Source organism: Calonectris borealis, chromosome 7 (assembly GCF_964195595.1).
Source record: "Calonectris borealis chromosome 7, bCalBor7.hap1.2, whole genome shotgun sequence".
In the NCBI taxonomy this organism is placed as follows: domain Eukaryota; kingdom Metazoa; phylum Chordata; class Aves; order Procellariiformes; family Procellariidae; genus Calonectris; species Calonectris borealis.
The window spans coordinates 5,574,771-5,602,632 of NC_134318.1; the positions used below are offsets into that span (position 1 = coordinate 5,574,771).

The following is a 27,862-nucleotide window of genomic DNA, read 5'->3' on the forward strand; positions in this document are numbered from 1 at the left end:
CAAATACAACACTGACCAACAATTCACATGCAACACAGCAAAGCATGGACTTTCGTTCAAAAAACAAGTTGTGTTTTGGGGTTGTTTTGTGTGTGGATTTGGATTTTTTTTTTCATTTTATGGAGGTGACTCTTGTATACCAAGGCAGGTATTCCCAACCAATGGATGCCATGACAAAAATACGGTGGTAAAGCAAAACTGGTAAATCCAAGGTAAACACCCATTATAGAGCGCATAGAAAAGAGGAGAAAGAAAGCGGGATTAATCAGTGCAGGTGTATTCAAAGAAAACTTCTTCCCAACAATCTTCGTGTATTAAAAAGAAACCAATTATACTTGCAAGTCACTTGCAGAAAATTTTAATAATTTGCCAAATATACAGCTATTAGAATTGCCCTAAATATCACTTATAATTAAGTTACAAAAGTTGGTAGATAGGATAGTACAATGTTCTATAAAATAAACACATGTAATATTAACAATACCCCCTGCAGTCCAATAATGGCAAAAAATAGCAAATGAAATTACAAACACATACAAATTAGAAGAGACTGAGTGACGGCTTTAGACACTTGAATCAAAGAAACTGAGACCAGACTAGACTAGATACATTCAATCCATCAAGCATAATTAATGTAGAATTTTAGATTTTAAAAACAATTAACAACACAACATCAGGTGCAATTTCACATGCTTTCATTTATCTTCCAGTACAGTTCCCAGAGTATTAAAGTGCCTTTGTGCACTCTAGTTTCATTTATAGTCAGGTGCAACACACATCATATTTGGAAGTTACTTCATAGGTCACTTTTTTTTTAAAAAATAAAATAACTATTTGAAGCAATGTACACGATTCAAACTAAGGTGGTTTTAAAGTACCTTTGTTCTGACTATTTGCTGTTGAACGTCATATAACAAACAAATTAAACTCTAAATACATGGGGCCCATCTCCACCAAACAAGACTACAGTAAAAGATATTTCTTGAAGCGTTTTCTGCTGTACAATCCTTAGCTTGTCTCATTTTTTCCCCTTTCAAACACTGCTCAAACAGTTAAAGTTCTCCTTCGGGATAACAACCTTCTCTGCAGCTTTCAGTTATAGATTGCCCTGAACGTGGAAAACGGGCAGCATTTGGCCTGCGGCTATGGAGAGGAAAGTACTTCACAGGTAACATCTACACCCGATGAATAGGCATGGCACAGTCTCCCCGCCAGGTACTTGAAGACGGGCAGCCTTTGGATCTTATCTGCAGCCATTACCTGCTATGCTGCCTTCTTAAACCCAAACCTCAACATTACTTGCAGTAAGAAAACTTCACGCAGTTGGGCTGTCGCTCACCTTGCCCCCAAAACGTCCTCTTCAAAACAGATAAAGAAGTCCCATAAAACCTACGATGCAGTCTCCCATCGAAGCACGCTCTCCATTAATTCCACTCCTACTCTTTCATGGGAAAGAGCGCAAAAGGGAAATTTCATTTCCCACAGTATTTGAGGCATTTTGATGGTGTTTTTCAATACCTGCACTTTAAGAGCAGTTATGGGGCATAAGGTTTTTAGGAAATAAAAATTTCACTTTAAATCATTCCACAATGATGCTACAGGTTACCAGCGGCAAGGGCCGAAGAAGGCACTCGGGCGGAAAGCTTACTTGGAGAAAAAAAAAAACATTAGGAGGGAAGATGAACAACTAATCACAACTTTCAACAACAGATGTGGATGCGAGTCTCTATCCTTCCACTGTCTTCCTATACTTGATAGTACTTCTCATCACGAAGTGAGAAAACAATTACAATGATTTTAAGTTCAGGCTGTAAACACCCCCGCCAGACACGGCCAGCGCAGGCGATGCCTTCCCCATGCCTTCCCTTCGCCGCTGCTGCTGTTACATGTGAAAAGGCTCATTTTAAATACCGTGTAACCCAGACTCAGACCAGCAGGACCTCTCTGCAGGTGAGGAAGTTTTACTGGGGCTCTAGATGTATAATACACTAACATTACCTAAAATATCACGCGCACTGAAGTATTTCAAGAACGTATGCACTCTGTTGATCAAACTAAAGGGAATTAGTGATTTTTCTAATCTACTGAGTACTTTAAAAGTTCTCCAGGAAACTGTAGGGTTATGGACAAGAGCGGTCTGACTATGCATTACAGCAGGAAAAAAAAAGGAAAACAGTACAAGTTTCATGTGAATCACAACTATACATAAAGTCTCCAGTTTAGTTCATAAAATGATTGGATTAAAATATTTTAAACATCTCATAATGGTATAATAATTTCCAATGTAATTTATGCAACAAATTCCACCCATATCCAAAAATACCATCTATGTAAATGCTTTTTTATAAAACTTTATACAATTCAAGCTCTCATTAGGTAAGCCTATACACAATTCTCACAATCACCTAGGTAGAAAGTCTTCAGAAAAGCGTCTTCTCAGAGAGTACACGAACGGCAATGCTTCCATGAATCTTCCCTTTTGACAATCCATTCTGCTAAATCAAACTCTTATTGCTTAAAATCAAAACAGACGGGTTTCGTCAACAGCAGCAGCACTCGGATATACCGCACCAGTCTGGGGAAGGGACCTGCTCTCAGTTTTATGGGACAGAAATACCCATAAGCCTTGTTACCATTTCCGTGAAGATTTCCACGTAACTGTCACCTGTCCTGTACGCTGCGTACAGAGAACAAAAGAGGCATCACTGGGAGGGAGGGAGATCGATGGCAATGCACACGTTTAGTGACCAGCGTCTCCCTCTTCATTTTGTAACTAATTCTGTAACCTGTTTAATGATTTCTGTGATTACATCTCCAACCATAACTGAAAACAATCTGATCAGATACAGGACACTACAAACACCAAGTCTAAAATGTGCAAGAACAATGTGAATATAACGCCTTTGCAGGCTTAAATTCACAGCTGGTACTATGCCAAAACACCTCTACAGCAAGCTTTATTTACACAACTTCCAATTAAAAATACTGTTATCTCTCAAGCTACATTTTAAATTAACAGAAATACATCCATAATAACTAACGGTAAAAAAACATGATAAAATTATTTTTTTTTTTTATTCAAAATATTCTGACAGTTTAACAATATTCCAGGTGCATTACAAACACTGCCATAGTCAACACAACAATCAATACTTAAAGAGCATTCAAACACTGAAGACGTGTATCTTAAAGCAGAGACAGGAGAATGCGCTTATACCAAGAGCATACAGATCATTTTCCAATAACTGACTTCTTTGAGGCAGGTGTCTGATGTCTCCGGCACAAAATGGATTAAAACCCAGAAGAGATGAATTACAAAGGACACAAATTCAGATGTATAAATGTTTCCCCCCGTATCTTCTATAAAACATTGTGAATTTTTCATACAAGACCACTACCAGCCTAGACTACTCTAGTGTTGCTATTTACGGGATAGAACAAGAAAATCATAACAGAGAAACCAGCGTCAAAGCAAACAAAACCACAAACTCTTCCTAGAATATGGCTTAAATCAGTTCACAGAGAGTTGGGAATATATTAACTACATGATACAATGGGAATACCAGGTAGAAAAAAATACTTTATCTTCCTGATATTTTCCCCTCAGCCTTCACCATAATTTGCATAAAATTTTCAACAAAATGATCCTGCCCCTCCTGCAAGCGTCTTTTCCCATGCTTCAAAAACATGTTACTAGCAGATTGGTTTCATTCTTGAATGTATTGGCCAATATTAGCTCTAAAGTTTAAACAATCTAGTTCTACACGATACCCTGTTTCTTCCAATTAACCCAGGTTCTCAAAGAGCTAAAATTTCAGCTTTATTTAAAACAGCATTTTTGCTTGAAAAAGTATTTCTCTCTTTCTGACATAGAAAACACATGTCAAATCGAGAACTTGCAAAGACGTGTACACAAATGAGTGCATAGTGCAGAACATCGTACAGAGAGTGCAGCAAGGCCACAGTGTCACATTAAGTCCACACGTAAAAGACGTACGTTTCCAATGACCAAATCCATTCTAAAAAGTTTTACTTCTGGGGCTTGCTTAAAGCATTAAAATCTTGCTCTGTGGACGGCAAGACTCCTCCATCCTGACTTTTCATGTAGCTGACTATAAATGCATGGTAGGACAGCCACATACACAGCACACAGAAGAGACACACCAAAAATGCTTTGGATACATCATCCTGATCTCAAATATTCCACATGAAAGCTTTAATTTTTCCTGTGAAAAAGAGGGAAGTGGGACAACTTTCAAATTACACAGCTTGCCTGTGTGTCATTAAAAAAAAGAGCCGGCTTTAGCCGAGGGTGAGAGAGCCACAACTCCATTGCGACAAACAGAGGTACGTCTGGTTGCTCCAGGGCTGAACTGGATCTTCGCAGTAGAGGGTCCTTCACCTGTATCGCTCGTCGTTTCCAGTCGGTGCTCCCCAGCAGTGGAAATGTGAAACGCTTGTTGCAAAAATACAAGCGGCAAATGGCTAGAGGAAATCTCTGTATGCTTATTCAAAATGCTTTGTTTCCCCATTCAATTAGTTTGCTTTTAAAAGCAATGTTTTTGGAGACGGGCCATCAGAACAAAGGAGTGAGGCATTTCCCTTAGTCACAACATCAGACGCTCCATTAACAGATTGACTTAATCTCCTAAACCAAGTTAGTTCCTGGAACATCTCGCGTTTGCGTTCTTTTACTCTTCCTTAGGAACAAACAGTTTCTCTAGCAGTTGTGCAGTTTAAGCCTGTTAGGATATTTTACTCCAGCATTTTCTTAGCACCTCAAGACAAGTTACCTTGTAGCTCGCCTGTGGTGAACATCGGCTACGGACAACCACCAAGAGGGGAAGCGCCCACACCAGTGTTGAAATAACAGCAATATCGTCCCGTGACATTGAAAAGCACTCTCTGATACGCTGGCTTCCAGGTTAGACTACTGACGCAAAACGGGGTTTCTCTCAAAGTGGGGTTAACTCCAGTTATTTAAATACAGTAAACACAAGAGGGCAGTACTGAGGACATCAATCCTGCACTTCATAGTTTTCAGTCCATTTTCTAAAGACCTGTTAATGGAGATACGGCTCAGTGTCAAGGCTAAGCGGGCAAATGTTATCTACGCTAAAGTCGTTACGGGAACTAGCATAACCCTTGCTTATTGTACAACTGTACTCCTTGGATTTAAGCCAGCCATATACATTTCATTTTACTAATTTACCTATCCTGCTTAATCTCAAGTATCTTCATCCTTTCACACTCCCTAATTAACTATCAATTATTTTCCTGAGTGAGATTATAAAAAGTTAAACCCTTCTACCAAAAGTACAAAGACAAATAAAATATAGAACAATACAAACCCAGTTATACAGCATTACAAGTGCAGAAATTCTTCATGTTGTTGCTCTTCTTGGCCCCCAGTAAAAACCATAGCAAAGAATTTAGTTATCCAAAATATTTTGAAGTACTGTGATTAAATTCTTCAGACCGTAAATGTAGCCCTCATCCTTTGCGTTGCTAGGAAACACATGAGCAAAATCTATCATTCGGACTTCTACGTTTGCGCTTTCCTTGATCTCTGCTGGCATGTGACAGAAAACTTTTTCCAGTTGGGGTATAACGTTCCCGTTCAGATGCTCCTGTGTAATGCACGTGCTGCTTTTCCACACGTTGTCTTGCTCCAAGTTTTCAACTTTTAGTGAGAGTTGACTGTGGTGCCTCTTAGAGTATGCCTTTTTGTGAAGTGCATAAAATTTGGACAAACCTTTACTTACAGAGGCCTCAATTTTTCCATTCTCTGTAGAATTTATTACATGAATATTATTATTATACTCCAGTATGTCTCCGCCTGATAACAGTCCTTTGGGCACTCCTCTCTTCTCTGCCAAGGCGACATCACTCAACCGCACGGTTGTTGCCTGACACGAACCTTCATAAACAAACAGTAATGAGCTTGCATAAAAGTTGAGCTGCTTCTGGCCCTCAAACCACTCCAAAATTTTTTCAATCTTCTGAATGCTGGCAGCTATCGCATCTTTTCTCAAGCAGTACCCATTGTGGAAAAACTTTGAGATGCCTGCAAGAAATAGACACGTTTTGGCATGATTTTAACCTCTGAAAGGAAATCAAACATTTTTAATTTTGTTCAGGATGAGAATAGTTCTCGATTTTAAGAAACAGACAGCATTCACATAGTTAATAATTGCCTGAAAGGAAACTAAGTCAGAAGTGAACCGAGGAACTCGGATACCTTCAGTCACCTCACCTGTGTAAGGCCAGCTATATAATACTACAGATTAGGCTTGGATTGTAAATAAAATTAACTAATCAACGTATCAATCAGACAGTAGATGAACTTGGTTCCTGCTGCCCGTGTCATTTTAGCAAGCATCTGGACAGTTTTGGGGCAGGGACCCACTAAGTTCTCCAGGGATAAAGAAGCTCAAGCAGCTCTTTATCACGAGTGACAGAGCTGACACGTTTGTGCCAGCTCTGGAGAGGGGTGTGTTTGTGCATGTGTCCTTCTGTCTCTCGGCGGACACCAATTAATAACTAGTTTGAAACAGTTATCACCACCAAACAGATGTACGATGGTAGCATTTTTATTTACCGTTAACGTAGAGCAACATGTGGATTGACTTCAACCGAGAAGGTCACTTTAACTGAAAGATGCATTTACAGTAGCTTTCTAATACAAAAGACAGGATATATTCACAGAAGACAACTAGAGATAAAAATACATATATTATAAAAACATTTAATATTTCTAAGAGTTTTCTATTTCATTATAGTCTCAAAGCTGCAAAGAAACTGAATTCTACCGCTGTCACTCCCTTATTACTAGTAAAAGACACGTGATGAGGAAACTCCTACAGACTACACCGCTGTTAAAGCCAACTGCAAACTTAATTTAGGATTGACAGGTAGTTCAAATGATACAGGAAACTGCTAAAGACACGTCTGGCAAGAGGAGAAAAAGGGACTTTTAAAATGGGAACACACAGACGGCTTTTTCCATACAGTTCTATAAATAAGTAAATAAATGAAGAATATCCAAGAGCACCAAATTCTGACACACAAATTCCCTTACCGTCCTTTACTGTTTCCTTTGTCAAGCTCCTTCCGTAGTGCTGGTTCTGCGTCTCGTAGCTGTCAGAAGAGACATGGTAAACCTGCAAGAAACAAGGAGGTAACTCTGTACTTATTTCGAACAACCAGTATTTCTGCAGAGCTATGAGACACCTCACGGACAGGCTACAGAATCCTTGGTACCATTTATGCCTCGCGTGGCTTTAAGTTACTTGCAGCGGTCAGCACTGCCCTCTAGTGCTCTGATCTGCAAAATCCTCCCCCTTCACACCTTGGGGTCTAAGCTACAGCCTTCCTGCATTGGAAAGGCATCATTGTGTTGGCAAAAAGCAACATATCCATTACGGGAAAACATTTTATACGGCACCTGCCTTGCAAATCAATGCTAAGACTTGAAACTGTCTTACTCCTACCCACGTTACTATGAATATTAAATCAGTAAGACATAACAAGCTCAAAAATCCTATGCCATGAATTTGCAGTTCTTAAAAGTATAAAAATATTAAGCCCAGCAGCAAAACGATAAGAAATACTATGATGTGAGCAGGAAGGCCCAGCTCCATGAGACCCTTCTGAAACATTGGCACAAACGAGGTTATACTAAATAAATGACAGCGGTCGAGCGAAAGCTCGGTTCCAGCACTGATAGTGGTGCATCAGCTCTCGCCTGAAAGGGAGGCAACTCATTCGGGTACAGTTTTGTCCATATCAGGAATTGTACAAGCTTAACAACTTAATTCAAAAATGTTTTACATAGAGACACATTTTCTCTCTAACTGAAATAATTTCCATAGTAGAAACGTGCCAGCCAGCCAGGCCCAAGTATAACTTGTTTATGAGAGCGTAGACAATGCTTATTTGCAGAAATAACGGTGTTACCAAGCAGGCGGTTGTCTCTGGCAGAAACTCTGCGCTTGGCACTCGTTCAGACCACCCACCCCTGCGGCACCCATCCTGGCTGCAGCACTCTGCCCTCCCTTCACCCGCCGTAGAAAGAGAGGATCCCACGGAAAGCAAGTCGGGGCGCACCGGTGAGGCGCCTCCCCCTGATCCTCCTTTGGGGTCTTTTTCTTGCTGTAGCCCATAGAGAAAGTCCAGGACATGAACCATCAGCCCATAAAAAGGGGTGGTACCTGAGCAATAATTAAAAAAAAAAAAAAAAGAATTCTGTTCCACTGCAGCCCCCGACCCGAAACCCCTCTCCCCCATCCAAACCACGACGAGCACAACATGAAAACACAGGTTCGTAACTCCTGCTTCGCAAAGTAGCTGGGAAGAAAAGTCTCAAACAGCTCTTATTTTGACAAAAAGATAGAAGTAATTAAATTCAGGGTCCACAAGGAACTTAAATCATAGCGTGTGGAAATTGATTTAAGTCATCAACCATGAACTGAAGGGGCAGTAAATAATTCTGGTTACACTAAAGAAATAACAGTTGTGAGCCTGAATGTTTAAACTCACTTGGTAGCAGAGACACTTCCCACTGTTACGACTCCTATTTCCACTGTTACGACAGTTACAGAAACTGAGGCCCTGGTATCTACAAACTGCAGAAGAGCACAGCAGAGGGCAGTTATTCTAAAACAGCACCTGGCAAGCGTGATTTTGGCCTCATAAAAACAGTCATTTTTCACCACTTTTTTTTTTTTCCCAAAGCACGTAGAAGAGGTACAGCATACAATGTATGAACCTAAAGATTACTTATGCAAATACTTCAGGTACCAAAGTTACTTTCAAAAACATACAAAAAGTTTCAAAAACTTTTTAAATTTAAAGAGCCACAAGCCAAAGGTAATTGAGTAAAGCAAGAATAAAAAAAAAAAAATATTGCTTAGGAAGAGAATCAAGAGTCTGACAATTACATCTAAGTTTTCACTTGCTGTGTCTTCATTTTAATCACATTAAACATTCTTGTTTAGTCAGTCTAGGGGCAGCTTCCTCCACACATGAGCACTGCAGCACACTTCTGAACAAGTAATCTTGTTTACCAGAACCTCATCTCTTCCCCCGTAGGAGCTAACAGTTTTTGTGACATGGGCACTTGCTCAAAAATGCTGATTAAAATCTGCAAGCTCATTTTGTTTTCCAAAGAAACGCTGGAGCAGCACATAAGCCCACTGTACTTCTGAGCTGGGTTTCCCAAAAAGCCACCCTACCTCTTCTCGTAACTTCCACAAAACCATTCCCCCTGAATGGCTTTCTATATAGTTTAAAAATACCCAGGCAGATGCGTATGTTTCGCATTAACAGTGCATTTTTAACTATACAAAATGGTCGATGACAAACTACCAAGTCCCACACACATACCAACAGCGTAATGTATACATTTAACGATCTTGTGAACAAGCAAACACTCAGAACACCCCTGGTTACCAATGGGCTTGGCTGCAAACAATAGCATTAAAGGGCAACATATATAGGTAATAATGAAATTATTCTCCACGTTAGCCAAAGGGCTGTCTCTTAATACTGCTTCAAGCCTTTTCTCAACTGCAAGGAAGTGACTATTTAAAACATTCCTGGAAAACCTCAACCAAATCCAAATACAATAAGCCCCATACCGACAGCAGAGGAACAGAAAACGAGGTTCAAAGAGAAATAATCTGCCACCAGTTCTTGCTTCACCCTCACCTACCCCCCAACACACAGGGATGGCTGTGCTGTAGTAGCAGAAGACTAAAATCAACTTCCTAGTCTACGGACCTCTTGCTCCACCGTGCTTTTGTTCATGCTGTCACCGCTACTCATCTACTACTAACCCTTCCCAAAAGGATATTTGCCTTTGAACCAACCTTTTTCTGTATCCCTGTTGTTGCAGGTGTCTGTACTAGCCCATTTCTGTCAAACAATGACAAGTCATATAAGTCAAATCTGTAACCTTAACAACGGCCAAGAAATTATTAGACAGGAAAATCTCATTTCTTGTCCACCTGCCATAGCTCGTTACGTTTGCTCTGTATTCACAAGGAGTTTCACTGTATAGTGCAAGACAAAGAAAACTCTTTATATGATCTGCAAAATACTACCTCCAAGAAAACTCCTGCTTCATCAGTGATTTTTATACATTCTTGCTACACAAGATCAGAGCTGTTTTGGCTGACAATGCAGAGGCTCCTCCTTGTGCCTACAAGCAGCTCCCATTCGGTGAGGTTTCTGCATAAACAGACCTGGAATCCAGCATGCTAACAGGTTCAGTTTTTTAATTAGTAGTAGTAGGGACTCTGTATGGGCAGCACGTCAAAAAATCCAGATGATTAACTGTCGAGGGAAATTATCTTTGGACTTTCTCAACCTGCACTTGGCTTTTGTTTCCCCGCGAGGTGCTAAGTTATTGCCGCTTGCATACACGCACACATTTTCGTACCCTTTTTTCAATTATGGTTCGTTCATCTGATGTTCTCGAACTGAGGGAAACCTTGAGCTAAAATAAAAAGTTGGTCCAGTGCGGTCTTTAAAAAAGCACAACCCTTGCAAGGTCTTACCAGTGAGATACACAATTTGGAAACCTTGCAACTGCAGCTTTAGGACATTAAGCTGAAGACTGGATTGAGGAAAACAAATATCAAACGTTATGTAATGTTATTTACGGTAATTCAGTACCGACTTCCATGGCGAGGCAGAAAAATACACTCGCTGTTCAAATACTTATCTGCAGCAACTCCCTAGCTTCCAGAAAGTATAATTTAAATACATATTAATTAGGACTAGCCTGTTTGGTGGAGATACTGCTAGCACAAATAAAAATCTCTATTAAATAACCTGCAGAGCTCCTTCACATCTGCAAAAAATATTAACGAAGCCACATCACTGAAACCTAGGAGACAAAAAATATTTTGAGCAGGCTCGTACAGCACTAGAGGGGTACCTGCAGAGCGAAGGCTAACTCGATTGCACGCACGATACGGACTCGTGCGCCGCCGACATTCCCACGCACTAGCCCATGCCTGGGAAGCAGTTTCCCCTGGAGGTCCTGGCATCCGTCCCTGCTCCCCCGCATGCCCCGCGAGGGCAGCCTGGGACCTGCTCTGCTAAGCAAGGACACGAAGATTAGAGATACAAGCTCTGATGCCGAGACACCCGGACTTCAAAGGGCACTCACACAGGTAAGAGCGAGCGAGTGTTTAAATATGACACAGAGTTTTCTGTTTACAGCAAGGCACCTCCGCGCTCGTAACTGGCACCAGTACCTAGCCTGCTGCCAAAACTGGAGCCAAGGCGACACCCCAGCTGATCCAGGACATCCAACGTCAGCGTCAGTCCACCACCTGCGCAGGGGGCAACCCCAGCGCCGAGACCCACACCCACAACCGGGTACCTTTTGCCTGGACCTCACGGTTGTCCCTGTACAAATATACAGGTTTCCCTCACGTCTGAGGAATCCAGGTTTCCCTGCAGTCCTGCGATTTCCCGGGGACTGATCCTGCCACAGTGGGAGACTTAAACACTAAGTTTTAACAAGCCTTATTTTTTCTTTTTCCAAACGAAAGTAAAACAAGGCCTTGAAGAAAAACTAACTAAGGGAGACATTTTTTAAAATACATTGTTATTTGATACTACCGCTTTATAGTAATTCTGTAACACTATTACTGCTGCTGAGAGCATGCCCATTTATCCAAATCCATTTATCTAAACACCTCTTCCCCTTTTTTTTTCCCCCCTTTTTTTTTTTAAAAAAGAAGCCCTCACATTATTTTTGCTAGACCACAAGTGATGAAAGTACACACATCCCTGCTTGCTGCTGGCTTGAAAATTCAGCACAGAAGGATGCATTCCTGCTCCCCCATTTCTAAGACTCTACTTATATATTACTCTATCTGTTTTGCTTCTTTGTTCTTCTGGTATTTGCCAGAGAGCTTTATATGACTAAGTATAGCACCAAATGCTCTGACAATCAATATAAAGTTTTAGCAAGGTCCTTATGTAAACAAGTTGTAGAATGAAATTATGTTGAAACTAATTCAGTGAAAAAGCAGACTAATAATCTCCTAAATAAAAGAAACAACAACACCACAGTTAAATCACGAACCATTTTAAAAATAGCTTAATACATAATTTTGGACCTCATTAGAATAAATTTCTTTTATGCCTCTTTTTTATATAATGGTGGGGGGGAAAGAGGCCATCTCTCATCTCATCCATCATCAGCTTTTTCCTAACATACAGGACATCTTATCAGCCATAAGGACACAAGTGGACCAGCTGTCATACACCTGACGAGCATAAGGAAAAATTGCTGGAAAAAAATGGCAGGGTACGCATCTGCTAGAACCCACCCAAGAGGATGACAGATGAATCTCCTGAACTCTACAAATGAAGTACTTCTGAAACATACCCTTCAATCCACTAGCAGATACCGGACTCCGAGGAATTGCTACGTTCAGTTCTGCAAGAACCGGGGAGTGAAAGTGGAAAGAGAGAAGAGCGGAGGAGGCGGTGGTGCACAGAGGTAACAACGCCAGCACAGAGAAGCCAACCTTGAATTACTGCTCGTTTCAACCACTGCAGACATCTATTTCCAGACTTTTTAGGGGGCTTCCTTGTTTGGAGGGTTTTTTTTTCAGGGCTTTTGGTTGGTTTCTTTGGTTTGTTGTGGGCTTTTTTTGGGGTTGGTTGGTTGGTTGGTTTTTTTGTTTTGGTTTTGTTTTTGTTTTCAGTTTCATGGGTTTTTTTTTTTTAGTTTTTGTTTTGTTTTGTCTTCCTGTTTTCTTAAACATCAAAGCTTGAATTAGACTTTAAAATATAAAAAAAGCCAGTTCTGGTCATTTTTTATTGCGGAAGAATATGAACACTAGATGCAGGATTTAATAGCTTTATTATTCCTCCCTTCCTAAATTTTGTTATTAACACATCAGAGCTTATGAAAATTACCACAATACTAGAAAGGGTTCATAAAGAACTCATAAAATGGACTCAGCTACAGTCAGTTTTAAAATATCTTGCAGGAACATGTGCTGTAGATTAGGAAATTCACTTGTAAAAACAGCTTTGATGAGGTATCTGCATTACTGCATGCAATAGTTCATAGGCACAAACAATAAAAGTAAATGATGGATTATAGTGGTGAAGTTACGTAATCACCAGTTTGTGCTTTAAAAACGTGCTTCAGAAATATTACGGACTATGCGATATTGCAATCAAGATGTTCTGGAAGAAAAAGAAAACCTGCAGAAATTGGGAATTGTGGATTCTGAACGGATTGCTAATCCAAAATGAGATCACAACCCACACACTCTGTATACAAAATACTCTATTTTTAATACTGCATGCGCTGCGAAGATATTTCTTACATTTTTATGTCTACTACTGAAACCATATTGCAACTTGTATTTTTGCGATTGGAACCGTATCTTAGTTTTCCAACTTATATTTAAGTCTCACCACTTTCGTAACAAATCTATGTCATGTCCTCATCTGTTAAAGAAAGGAACCTCTCCACTAAATACGAAATTGGGTTTTTAACCAATGTTATTGAAATGACTGTATTTTCTAAATGCATTTCCATGCATTTATTCTGCCTGTTCAGTGCATTAAGATGAATATACCTCAGCACATGCCAAATGCCAGAATTATGTACAAAAATCAAAGCTCTGCCAGATAGGAGACTCGCTTCTTTCAAGGACAAACCATACATATTTTATATGTAAACAGATGACTGCTTATTTACCAGGGCATAAAAAAAGCTGCATCAATGGCTTTTGGGATAAAAACCCACTATAAATATATTTTGGGGTAAAAAAACCCCACCTATAACACATTTTTGCTGCTATCTCTTCATGACAGCTTATATGATGTGTGCTTTAAAAAACATAGATAACTGCATTTTCTATTTTTCCTGGCTCTCTCTTTCTTGCTCTTCTAAAATAGAAACTTAGCAAGCAAGGCCACCTCCGTGTTAAAAATAACATTGAACAGAGAGATTAAAGCCAAACCCCTCTACTTTCTGAATCGTGTTATACCATATTTTGTCCAGCAAACACTAGCAACCTTTACCAAGCACGTTAGCCCTTACAGGCAGTAAATGCCCGTACAGGAGAGTGTTTTACGTTATGGCCAGAATCTTGCAAAAATAAAGCAAGCAGACAGGCAGAGAGTACCCCATAATCAAGAGGCGGCAAGCTGAGCAGAGAAAATGCCTTGCGAATTCAGACTTCGCTAAGTGTTGCGTGAGGGGAGGAGGAACCTTTTGAATTCTTTTTGGAAAATAACTTCCAACATGCAATTTAGTACCAAAGGCACAAAACAAATCTCATCCTACTTAAACACCGGATGGGAAATGGCAATGCTTGGGGGAACCATCAGTACAGTTTGAATTAGGGAATCGAAAGAATTTCTGCAACAGGATGAAGATACCAATAAACAACAATCTTAGAAACAATAGTCACAAGCAAAAATACCGTGGAAGCAAGCATTCATTCCTTTTGCACCATCATGAAACAAAGGATGTGAAGTACATTGTTTTACACATGAGATAAGAGAGGTTATTTAACGACAGAAGCCAAATCCAAAGCTATAATCTCCAGCCTTCCTTCTTGATCTAAACTGTTTGACTGGTTTTTGACTCGACTCCCACGTTCTTTCTCATAGGCTTACATAATTACAACTCATGACCACTATAATTTATAGCTGTAAAAGCTTATCTCGAGACAGAGTTAAGGCTGAGAGCCTAGGCAATTAAGCACAAAACATTACAGAGATACTAGAATTATTTCAAACAATGGTGCAATCTGTGTGCTGTTGTTATCTAACAGCAAAGGGAAAGCTTATCAAAGTCTTCGGCCGTTTATGCTTGTTCATGGAAAGCTTGAGAAGCCCGGGCTTTGTGTATGCGAGAAGGAAAACAAAAATCTCACATCAAAAAGAAAATTATTCCTGTGCCAATCAGAGTAGAAAAAAGTACTTTAAATGCATTGCATCAGGAATTCATTACTGACATCAGCACGTTTATGTTACTGATCCATAAATGTTCTGTACAGCTTTTCTTTACATTGAAGTTTTAGAGTAGCCAATACACAGATACTGAATCTTCATCTTTCTCCTCACCTAAGATAAGGAAATGTTACAGAGTTAGTGCAGACATCGGCAGGGCCTTATCCATCTCAAACTAACCTTCAACTGACAGTTGTTCCTCGAGCGCGTAAGCATCAATGAGGTTTTCTTCTGCTGGAAAGCTTTTTTAAATGCAGAACGTAAGCAGCTATTTATAGCTACGTGCTTCACATTTAAGAGCTAACTTACTCTTCCCTAAATAGAAAAATTACATGAAAATTATTTTTAAAAAAAAAAAATCAAGATGAAAAATTTGGAAAGGATACAGCTCATTATTAAATTATTACAAAGATTGGTTCAGTACGTAAACCTCTGATATAAGCCTAAAAGTCAAAAAACACCTTTGATATTTGAAATATCTGCTATGCGAGAAGAATTAATTGCAACCACATTCAGTTTTAATAACTATGGTCTGTCCCAACCTCTTTCTTGCACACATATACAGAACCCAGGTTGCAAATAGATTCCCAGAAGGGACACGGCCAAGTTAAACACTTGTTGTGAACCAGAGCAGTGTTTTGGAACGTATTTCACACAACAGTTGATACCAGTACGACCGACATATTCAGATAACGCTTTATTTATGTAAAACTCAAGAGGATTGTCGTTTGCTAGAAAAACCAGCCGCTGTACCTGGTGTGGGACAACAGGCCAGAGCATAAGCTGAATTTGAAAGCAAAACAAGTTCTTACCCTCATGCCAAGTACCAAAAAGCCAATCTCTTCCATCAGCGGGTACTTGCTGACCTGCTGCTGTATCTTCTCAGCTGAAGCATACGGATCATAACTTTTCTGACCTATTTTTACATCCATTATGCAAGGCTTATTAAACTTACGGGTCACATCTTCCAGTTTTAGATACGTATCTGTTAAAAAGACAAAACTTTCATAAACAGTGGGTCAAAGCAAAATAATGATATAGTTTCTGCTGAGCTTCTGTGGAGGAAGGAGAATAGTTTAAGGCTTAACATCACATGAGTTCTTTAAGAGTCAAATTTGTCTCTGAACACAGACTAAATCATGGTCATTGACACCCACAAATTCTGTTGGCATTAAATGCTAAATGCCTTATTGTTTAGAAAATTGTATACAATTAAAGTGTGCTAACCTAGCACTCAAATTCAAATTATTGCCCAGAGGAAATTCATGAGTAGCTTTTATTAAGCCATCAACATACTTCAAATAGCATTAATAAGCACATACAAATGCAGGTTACTACATGGCTTGTTTTGCAATGGAGATGGTGTTTTCTTTCTCTGTGTGAAAGGGCTAGAATTAAAACGGCAGTTTTTCTTTGTGTCACTTTAAAAATGAAATTAACATTTCAGAGTCCTACCCTACAGGGGCCGAAATGCATCTCATTTTTCTTCTTTTTATCCCACTCCCATCTGTACTCATTTCTCATGGCACACCTTTTGGTGAAAACACTCCCCAAATCCGAGGCTGCCTTTCATCCATTTCCAAAAATCCCTTTGGAAGGGTGGGTGGACCAAAAAAACCCAAACCCTTGGAGTGCCTGAAGATTTAAAGAAGTATCTAAAACCTGGTCAAACTGGTTTATGCTTTTCTCCAGTGCAGGTAAGAGACTATTACCAACATGATTGTCAGAACACAACAAGAACACGAACTTCAGCAACTGCTTGACTCGCAGACAACTCTGCTTGGAGGACGCTCGCAGATCTCCAGCCCTTGCCAGGGCACGGTACGCACCAAGACAGCACAGAGCATTCACACACGTCTCATTCTTCACATCAGCTTCTGCAAATCCACCCGTTATCAGTCACAAACGTCACATCAAAGTTCGTTTTTCTTTCAAGTACAGCCTATTCCATGAGCGTGTTTCTTTGGCTTTAATGCAATCTGAATACACAAAACCACTGTATTATTCCCCATTCCTGCAGCATAATCTAAAATGGGATTGCCTAAGAAAGCAAAACCAGTTCAAGTTTAAAGAGAGAAGAGGGACAAAGTTTGCCTTGTTTGTACTCTCCCTACCAGGAGGTGTGTTCTGTATCACCTGAACTGCAGGTGCCACTTTTTCTATTCGAAGTTTTTATACACGGGTCTAATTCAGTCAGATGTTAGCACAGCTTTTGCGGGGCTTTGGGGAACCACTACTGAATCCAGGGGAGTCCATATAACCTGTTAGATATCTGTTATTAAAACAAAAATTGTAAAAATCTAAGCGTCATCCTTCACACGTACATATTACGGAAATCACTGTAATCAATAGATTCGTGTCATCACTCTAAAACCCAGAAAACAACAACTAAATGAAATTCAAGGTTTTCAGTACTTAGCTCTCAAAAGCACTGAGCCAGAGATATGCCATGGGAGGTGGGGAAAGAAAATGAATACAAGAACTATCTCAGAAAATGGCTGCAGTCCTTCAGCACCAACTCCAAAATGCTTTGGATTATGTTGTAAGCACCTCCAGACTCAAACTGTTACAAAATACAAAATTATACAAATTGCAAGTTACCACAAATTATACAAATCGTTTAGAAGCAATGTTTTTACTAATCCTAAAATATAACTGTATATAAAGTAGTGTAAAGCATCTATTTCCATAACGCAACAAAAAATGAACCCATAAAAATAACTAGCTTAAAAAGCAGAACTTAAATCTCCCGAAACCTAGCATATTTCCCTTCAGACAACATGCAGGCAAGACAGTCTTGCTCTTTCCATCAAAGGCATCTGTAGAGCACCCATGGTTATCCGCTGTCCTCTACTCCACTGGTCCAAATCCTTCTTTTTAAGCACACAGCACCAACATTCAGCACCTCCAAAATATTTAGAAGTTCTAAATATCTGTCCCTTTTTAGTTCCCCATCCATTTCAGATCTGTTAAGCTAGAATATCTCCCTTCCTGACCTCCTAAAAATGTAACAATTACTATTTTAAAAAAATTAAGCATTAAGGTAACTTAGGAGCTAACACTAACCCTGGGAAATACTAATTACTTGGCAAAGCCTGTGAATTATCCAGAAGTGACTCATCTCCCTCACATTTTTTGGAATTATTATTTAAGTCTTCATCATTAGGTAACTGCTAGCTCAGAATTAAGACTATGCTGCATCTGTTCCATGCACACCCCCACACTCAAAAAGCTTTTTGTCCTTGCGGGGAGAGCAATGCCACCACAGATAAAGCATTACACCAAGTTATTTTTTCTCATTACAGCTTCAGAAAAATGCATCAAGTGTTTCCGCTTCGTTTTTCCTGGCCCAATGCTTATTTGCATTGTGTTCAAGATCTGTGGTCCACTGAAACAGACCCCAAAACCCACAGTATCGGGACATATCACAACTTTCAACAGTTACCCCTACAATATGTCGAAGCATTAAGACCAAGGCAAACAAAGGAAGCTTCAGATTCAGACATGGGTAGGTATCACTGCTCTACCTTTTCCAGTCAGGTGCGCTCACAGTCTTTGAGGATCTGACCCCAAGTGTCCTTCTCAAGGTCATCAACAAGTCTGCAGCTGAGCCTAGATAACTAGAGCACTCTCCCTCCCCTCCTTGTTTTGTTAAACAAAAAATTGCAGATTCTTCAAGCAGTTCAGATTTTCTAAATTATTACGTAGCACACTGCTAACCCAATGTGCTTCTAAAATCATGCATTCGCCCCTAAAACCAGCTTAAATTAAAATCCCCTGCAGAGAAAAGAATTCATAAGGATTTTTCTATCTCAGCTTTGGTAGATAATCCTGACTATCTATTTCAAGGATTTAAACAAATCATTCCTCGGAGACTCGCCCTCCCCCTTTCTATTTTTCGGTGGCAGGGAAGGAGGCAAGAAGATGTGGCTTGACATGTTATTTACGTATTTTATTACAGTCCCCAAAGAGACAAACCGAAAGACCACCAGAATTCAGCAAGTATGCATGGCATGAACCACTGCAGACTTCTGCACGTACATGCTGATGCACTCCGTCCTCACTGGAATCACAAGTGACAAAATAACTTGAGACATCTGACTTGTTCTCATAACTTACAAGACATCTCTCAAAACATATGAATAAGCAGGGAAAAGTCTCAGTTGCTCCCAGCAACAAGGGAAAAGAAAGGTTTTAAGCTGGCTTATATTTATCTACCCTGTTCTCAGTTTAGGCAACAAAAATTAGAGCACGGTATGAAATGAGCAGCAGTGAAGTTACTTAAAAAAAATATGCAGGGGCAACAAGTAGGCAGCAAAAACCAGAACTCTCAGCAGGAGATATAAAAAGCTTCACATGGCTCCTACATCTTTATAACAACTTCCACTTCTTTATTAATAAACTCCAAATGCCCACAATGCCAGTGAACCCAAAGTTCAAATCAAATTGTCTCGCTCCAATTTTAGATTATCTTAGGGAGATGGAGTGTCATCCACTTCTAACTCCTTCTCCTGCACAGTAGTACTAGGTATGCGATTTCAGCCTAATAGGACAGTTATTTTACAACTTTTATTGATACTGTGAATATCCGTCCATCTTTTTTGTCACAATTCCTATATTCTCATTCACTCTCAATAGACTTCACCCCTTTTAGTTAGCAATTCCATCCACTCATCTACATTTTCAGCATAGAAGACTGATGCTTCTCCCTAAATATTTCTCTGAGAAAATAAACTCCTTGTGTTCTCTACCTTAACCACCGCGGTTCCTGCTTACCTGTCACATGGAAACTCAGAGATGGTCACAGATCAAGTTCAGAGTGGTCCTAATTTAAGTTAGTCTGTTTTTTTCCCCTACCACAAGCTTACGATTCTCTTCATGCCTGTATGAAGCTACTCAAACTCTCAACCCTCTACCCAAGATAACAACTATGATGATACACATATAAGACACCATTCACCGAAGGGCCCTCCTTCTTCCTTATCTCATAAATAAAAGAACTTTATATGAAACAAGGACACCAATGGCCATCCTCTCTCTGTCCTGGCAGACCAGGCAAGCCATTGGTCCTCCACACAAACACTCTTAAAAATATATATAGTTTAGAACACATAGCAAGCACAGTTTGGTAACTGATAGGTTGTTTAACTCAATTTTGGGGTTTTTTTAGAAGTCACCTATGCCCAATTTAGCAACAATAAGGAATTATTGGGTTCACTACTCATTCTTCAAGCTTGTATGGAGCTGTGTCCCCAGAGTCTGCCAAGCAGTGACTGCCAAAGGAAAGGTCAGGCTTCCAATGTCAAGACTGCAAAAACCTGCAAATACATCCTCAATCTACATCTAAGAACTAGATACCTTTCTAGCAGCTAGATCCCCTCGTCTAATGTCACTGGGACACACCTCAGCAGCTAAGCATATTGTTCAATCTTTTGAACCAAAGCTTAATCCACAGCTAATTTGGGGGGGACAGGTAACAAACCCATTCCCAATTTCCCCAAAATAGCCTCTCAGTGTCCCTCCTCTGTGTGGTTACTTCCCATCTGCCTGTTTTTCTAAACATGTTTTCCTACTTTTTATGCAGTCTAAATGCAACACTGCTGATTCTTTTCACCTCTGGTGCCAAGCACTGACGCACACACACACACGCACCACAGAGGTTTTCCTTCACATCCGGCATTAGCAAAACTACATTTGCAAATACCTGCTAAACCTTTAATACCTTAAAGTCATCTGTTGATGACTTCCAACGTGAATGGCTACCTTCTTAGCTTTAGATGTATCCAGCACGCGTGCGTTCTGTTAAGCTCCATCATCTCCAGCGTATTTGATTTCTATCAAGACTACACAAAACTCATTAATACTACAGATAGGAGTTGGCAATCGAGTGTTTTGTTTGAACCCCCGCCATAGCTTTCTATGAAGAAGGCTCCTGATAGTGCACAGTCTTTTCAGGAAGCAAACCAAACAAAATCACAAGTTATTCTTCCTTTAAACAGTTATTCCTACTGGCTGTGTCTGGACTACTGGTGGAGACCTGCCAAAATTCAGCCCCATGGTGCACAGTGCTAGTGAATTCCCAAAGTAAACCAAGGATGTGTTGAATTACTGCATCTTGGCTAGACCACATACTTTTACATGTTAAGATCCTATTGTGAATAGAAAAAATTGATTTGCAATTTGGAGGGGACATTAAGTGAGCTCCATGACACACATAAAATTATGAGGAAAGGATAAAGATAGCTCCGGTAGAGCTATTTGACTTAATGCCAAATATAAAAGCGTGAAGGCAAATCTGAGCCAAGAAAGTGCTGGGTACTACACCACAATCCTCCTTGCTTTTCTTTTTGCAGAGTTTAGACAGTGTCTTTGGACACTATCTTACTACTCTCTTTGGAAAACAAGTCTATCAAGTGACAGCATAAGCAGAAGAAGACGGAGTTGTATTAAAGGAGCACAGCATCTAGTTTTGGTGCCCATGTATTTAAAGAGACTCGACGGCATCCTTTTGTTTCTGTATGTTCCAGAAGCTCCATTCCTCCACTGTGACTAAGAAAAGTCCCCAGAAGAAAAACAATTTCTGTTTTAAATACATCAATAATATCTATGTTCTGTAGAAGAGACAATTTCCAATTGTCCTCCCAAAATACCTTTTTCTTCCTGACTCCTAGCTAGTTATACAAACAGAAAGTTAAGATACCAGAGCTTTGTTCCATTCAAACCAGTAACAGAGGATGACAAGCAGAGCTCCCCAGCAAGGTACCTGCTGAAATAACTGCTTTGTATGATATGGCATGGCGATGGGATCCAACCTCTGGAGATCCAGCTGCAGATTCCAGTTTGAACGCCCCAACCTATCCATTTTTTCTTCCTTACGCACCCACACAGCGCCTGTCTCTTGCTCCGATGGCCTGACCAGACATAAACATGCAACCAGCCTGACATGACCCAGACCAGGGCAGCAGCTCCGGGGCAACATGCATCAGGTCCAGCTACTCAGGAAACGTTTGCCGTACAAACGGCCATGCCCCACCTGCCCTGGGAGGAAGACCCCAAAGACCTAATCCAGCCAGAAGACTGCAAACTGGAACCGGTTGTTAAGAGGGAACATTAGTGGGTTACAAAACAAAACCGAAAAAAACCCTACAGAGCTCACAACTGCCAAAAATCAGTCTCCAGAAGATTTCTTCCAGGAGGTTTGGATTAACAGATAAAATTAGAACAGTACCATTTGGTGCAGTAGGTGGTGACCAGACACCGAAGTATTTTGGCAGATATTCCCGCAGCTCCAGAAGAATGCTGTCGCAACAGTCGGAGTCATAAACCTGAAATAAATTAGGGAGGGGTGGAGAGATCATCAGTTTAAAACATTCATTTTATACTTCCAATTGTCCCATAATTATAATTTCTTACAGTCTTTGTTTTTGCATGTTTAAGATTTCTACTTTACATTTAAAAAACATACAAGATGAAAGTGATAATTATCACAGTCCAACATAAACGAATGGTATCCTTTCTTTCAAATTTTAAAATGGAAAAGATGCACCAACTCTGACTCAGAATAATTTATGGCTTAACTTGTACAAAAATCTAAATTTAGCGAAAAGAGTGTTCTCCCATCCTGGATCCAAGACTGTACAGGATTACTACATTCTATCGTATATCCGAAGCTTTTTAAGTTATATCAGGTAAAGTATACAAGCTCAGACTGGATAGTATTTCCTCATTTCCTCCAAAACAATTCATCCTGTAACTACATCACACAGACAACGCACAATTCAAATATATTTCTTCTCATTTGCCTTAACACTTTCAACATTTTTTTCAACCTCCGTAAGAAAAACAAGAACAGTTTGGGAACAGCAGCTGGCTTATATTCCTGAAGGAGTAATTCTTTGCAGAGTTAAAACGAAGCCTTGGATACTATCTGCTACGGAATCGCATGACTGTCACCAGTTTGCAGTGAGGTTTCAAAACCATTCGCTTGACCAGATTCCCCCCACCCTGCTCGAAGATCTAGTTACAGACCCAGGGGATAGCCTACAGCACGGTTCAACATGCTTTGCAGACTAAAACATCTATATCCACACAAGTACAGGTTACAATTATTATTATTCCATTCCTAAATCCCCTTGCAGCTATCCCAGTTCTGATGCTATCAGCCTCGTGCCCTGTCCTTCAACCCTGCAGCGGCTGCACAGCAATACCCACAGACGCTGCACACGAGTGACAAGGGCAAGCTAACAATTCTGCTTTCATTTCAGTACGCAATGCACAGGAGTGCAGTCAGAGCCCGCTGCAAAGTCGGAAGCAATGCAAAAAATTATTTAAGGTGTTAACAGAGCTCTGCAGAATTGGCTCAGCTCATTGCTTCGAGATCCACATTTAACCACGGTGGGAGAATATCTTGTGATGGAAACTACAAAGGGTAGGTATTGCAAAATACACGCCTTTAGCGTTGTAATATTAATACATCTAGGGAGAAAAAAAAAAAAAAACAGAAAAAAAACCCTGAAGTTCAGCTACTATTTTAAAGCATCAAGGCAAGCCTCGGCTAGGATCACCGATGCCGTGTAACTCTAGACAGAGCCTCATGCAGCAGCAGAATGTTAAAATTAGTCAATGCGGGTTTGTGCTAAATTTAGGTTTCATCGCAGAAACCTCAAACTGGGCAAACTCAAATCACCAGTGTGCTTCAAACGCACAGCGTTGTTCCATAGCCCTTTAGGCACATCTAATACAGGGCTCTCCTGGGTTTGTACCAGCCACAATTCTGACGCCTTTATGCTAGTACTGTTACTGGGCAGCGACCGAGAAGCGATAGAACAAAATCCACACTGACTTTACGCTAGAGCATTTAATTTGACCCATTCCTTGAACTAGCTCATGGTACAATCCCCATTTTAAAGACCCTAAGGAGGGGGCCGAATCCTCAAAGCTCAAACCACACGAAGATGTGCCCAGCGTACACTGATGTACACCTATCGCCGCACCCTCTACCACTACTGTTGCTATCTTAAGCGTACAGAAAGTGGCTGGGTGTGTATCTTACAAGTCACAGTGTCACCTCACAGGGCGCTGATCTCTTTTCACACGTCCTGGTTTGACAAGCTGGCATCACCTCTGAGGACTACAGATTGTATGTCTAGGCCTATTTTTCCTCCGCGTTAACACAAGCTGGTAGGCTGATGTTCTTGTGCTTTAAGACAAAAAGCCTTGCTTGTTTATTTTTATTTATGCAACATTTCTTTGCTTGAGCCTCTGATGTTGCCAGCAGAAGACAGCGTTTTCCCCAGAAGACTGCAATGTAGCTTGATCTTACTAGCTTAAGGAAGAAAAAAAATTGAGGGTGGGAGAGAACAGAGTGAAAAAGATTAGCACCACGCAGATGCTGAGCACAGACCCGTCCTCTGCTGTCTTTTATAACAGAGTTCACTGTTCCCCACCGTACAGACGGCTGTTTCTGGGCCAGGACTCCAAGCACAGACTGGTGGAATTACTTCATGCCGTGGATATTTTCAGGCAAGTAGTACAAACTCAATTTTTATTTACTGTGGTAGTTTATTATCACAGCACCTCATAGCCAAGACAGGGAATTGAATTGCACCCAGCACGAATGCTCTTTTCCCAGGTGAATTTAAGCAGACTGGAGAGGCAGCAACCATCATGCAGCATCACAGCCTTTACATGGGAGCAAGTATATATATTTAGGACAGGACAAAGAGGAGAGAGATGGAAGCAAAAAGTGCAGCAGACAAGGAGGAGAAACACTGAATGCAACTGAAAAAACAGGCAAAGATAGTAAGAACTCATTTGCTTTGAGCTCATTTTGGGCAAAAAGATTCTGAGAAAGTGACATGTCAGGAGACCACTTCCATTTTTTAAAGAGAGACAATACTATTCCTTTGACTTACTTTTTAATCACCAACATTAGGTGATTGAACTTAGCAACTTAGCAAGTAACTATGAGTATGCTCTGTGTATTTCAAATAGCAGGATACAATGAAGATATTAAAATAATTTATAATGGGGTGTAATAGCCCAAAGACAAGGCCAGATGGGGAAAAGAGTTCCAGGAGTGGTATCTTCCAAGTAGTCTGTCCTTTAATACACTGATACAAGACATTTTAGATGGAGACAAAACTCACAGTAATGCATTGTTCAGTATCATTACTTCAGCATAACAGAACTAAGTGCATTATTTCTGTCTCTCAAGAAGTTATCTTGCTCCCAGAAACATAATAAACTCCCCTCGTAAGTCTGACGTAACATATACAAAGCACTTATTTGACCTTAATATAAACCTCAATCTCAGCCTGTAATGTATTTGCACGTCAAACAAGAATAAGCACTCAGTTAATAAAGATCAGAGGAAGTCATTTAGTATGGGCAAAGCAACAAATCCAGACATTTCAGGCATTATGCTCATTCCACTGCAGGGGAGAAGCACTTCTGCTCATTAGAGAGGGGCCTCGTAAACATGCCATGGACATTTTTTCTCATTTCATATAACCTGGTAGCAAGCTACATGTTTAGATGTCATTCAGAATGCCAAATATAGATGTATACATGACAAAATCGTCCCTAAAATTACACGGGAAATAAACCGTGCACCTCATACCCCAAACGGTATCGCTACCTATAGTGCTGGAAAACTCATGGAAGAGACAGGTTATCACTTACCCCAGCACAACCTTTAGAAATAAACCATTACATTTTTAATTATATCGGCAATATTCTAATTTCATTTCAAGCAGCTGCGCTTTTTTTTTTTTTAAAATGTAACAACAAGTCCATTTCTCCAGCATACACTAACAAATGAAAGTTATTTCTGCTTTACCAGTAACTGTACATAACGTCTTCATCCAACAGATCAAGAACGGCAGAACAATTCGGCGTCAGCTCAGCCGGGGGAGGTATCCGTTCTACATATCACAGGCTACATTCTTCCAATAGCACAAACTGGAGACATAAGATGTAATAACTGTTGGGCTTAAAAGCAAGTAAACAGGATGCTGACATTTGGAGAGCTCACAACATGACCATTACAAATTAGAGCAACTAACTCATAGGAAGAATATGCCCCAGATATGTCCTGTGGCAGCTCAGATAGTCCAATAGACACCATGAAGTCATAATTTCCAGTTACTCGGGACTTTTTAATTCTGAGGCAAATTTACCATCCCTTAGTTTTTAATCCAAAGTACACTCTGTTTGTTTTGGTAAGTCTGATACAAACAGATTCATCTGTTTTTTAATGCAAACAGGGGTGCTTGGGAGAATGGGAATGTTCTTTTCCTTATTTAAAGCAGCATGACATTTGGGTTTTTTTGTTTTCTAAAGACTAGCTAATCACATAAATGACAGAGGGAGGGTAAAACAAACGTTTACATTTCAACAGGAAACTAGTTCTGGCAGTACAGACCCGTCTTCAATTGTCCTAATGAAAGAATACCACTTTGACAGAAATGTTAAAGAGAATCTTCTAAAGTACATAAAAGAGTTGATTTAAAAGAATATGTATTTTCAATTTGCATTTATTTTAAAGCTATTCGAGTAGGAAACTTTAAATGCCAGAGTAGGCACGTCAGTCCGAAGCATCATCTTTTCTTGTTGCCGGCTGCCATAAATTGTCCCTAAAGGCAGTAGCACTGTAGCTTGCAGAGTCTCAGGATACACAACCAGCTGCCAACATCAGGCAGAGAGTTCAGTTTCCACCGTGGTTTTTGGGGGGTTCCTGAGGGGTGGGGAGAAGTTATTAAGTCATGCGCTCAAATTAGCAAATGCAAGATTTACAGATGATAGTGCAATCTTAATTCTGTCTCCCAACGTGTATGCATTTATTACAGACTTTAATTACCTGAGCGCACACTGCATTTCCCTCCGGACGCCTACGTCACCCAGTTACACCAGGCAAGTACCAGGGACAAAAAATTGAGGTTGAAACAGCAGCTGTGATTTTAGCAATTCATAACTGCTTGCTTCACAACTCAGATAGCCCTTGTTTCTTTCCTTACCATCATTTTTTGATTTGCGAGCGTCCGCGTATTTGTTTCCACAAATATGACTGGAATTGAGCGAGCTCTGCTTATATTCAAAATATCTGATACCAGACTAATTCCAAAAGTTAAATATTTCTGAGTGCTGTTATACCAAACGCTATTGTACCAAATTATTTTACTATCCAATATATAGCCATACAATACAGGAGATTGTAATCATTATTCTCACTGAAGATACCTACAGAAAGACAAAAAAGCTTAAAACTAATCAGGACATATTCCCACAATCTGACACGTAGGTGGATTTTCAAATAAGAATGGTGCACACTTGTGACAATCATATCCCTCTTCCAGGAGTCAGGAAAAAAAACACTATAGCAAGGAGTTAGCCATCTCACCTTCCAAAAAATTAAGCCTGTGAAAATAAGCTTCAAGAAATCTCCCAAAGAGATGCTCATTTGGTCATGTTTATCAACCAGTCATTCTCTAACAATGTCAAAAAAACAGTAGGTCTTATTTTATCCACTTCCACATGTTTTATATAGTCAAATTTAGGCTGACCCTAGCAAGTTTTGCAGCCCCAGGCATGGAATCATCTCTACAAGAGGCAAAGCAAACCCTGACCCACTTCTGAGGATGTGGCAGAGCTTCAAAACTTCAGCAGCCAGAAGAAGAAACCAAAAGGCAGCAGTCAGGCCCAGCCACCAGCAGCAATGCTGAACAAATACCACGGTGGAGCCGTGAGTGAAGAGCCGCAGACACCATAGGCAGCAAGTCGCTCTGAAATGGTCAGAGGTAGGTCGGGCAGAGACAGATCATCCAGCCCCTCTTTCTTTCCAATAACCACTTACTGC

The 27,862-nt window shown here is 40.2% G+C and overlaps 1 protein-coding gene across 4 annotated transcripts in view; it reads right to left on the reverse strand.

Moving 5' to 3' along the window:
* Nucleotides 1–342: 342 nt before the first annotated feature.
* The window catches only part of IPMK (inositol polyphosphate multikinase), a 43,851-nt gene continuing 16,331 nt past the window's right edge, over nt 343–27,862 (reverse strand). For all 4 annotated transcript variants that reach the window (XM_075154096.1, XM_075154100.1, XM_075154098.1 and 1 more), the window contains 4 exons: nt 22,235–22,331; nt 15,819–15,991; nt 7,082–7,163; nt 343–6,067 (listed from right to left, as the gene is read on the reverse strand). In XM_075154096.1, coding sequence (XP_075010197.1) covers nt 5,433–6,067; nt 7,082–7,163; nt 15,819–15,991; nt 22,235–22,331 — 987 coding nt within the window. In that variant the 3' untranslated portion in view covers nt 343–5,432. The remainder of the gene's footprint in view (nt 6,068–7,081; nt 7,164–15,818; nt 15,992–22,234; nt 22,332–27,862) is intronic.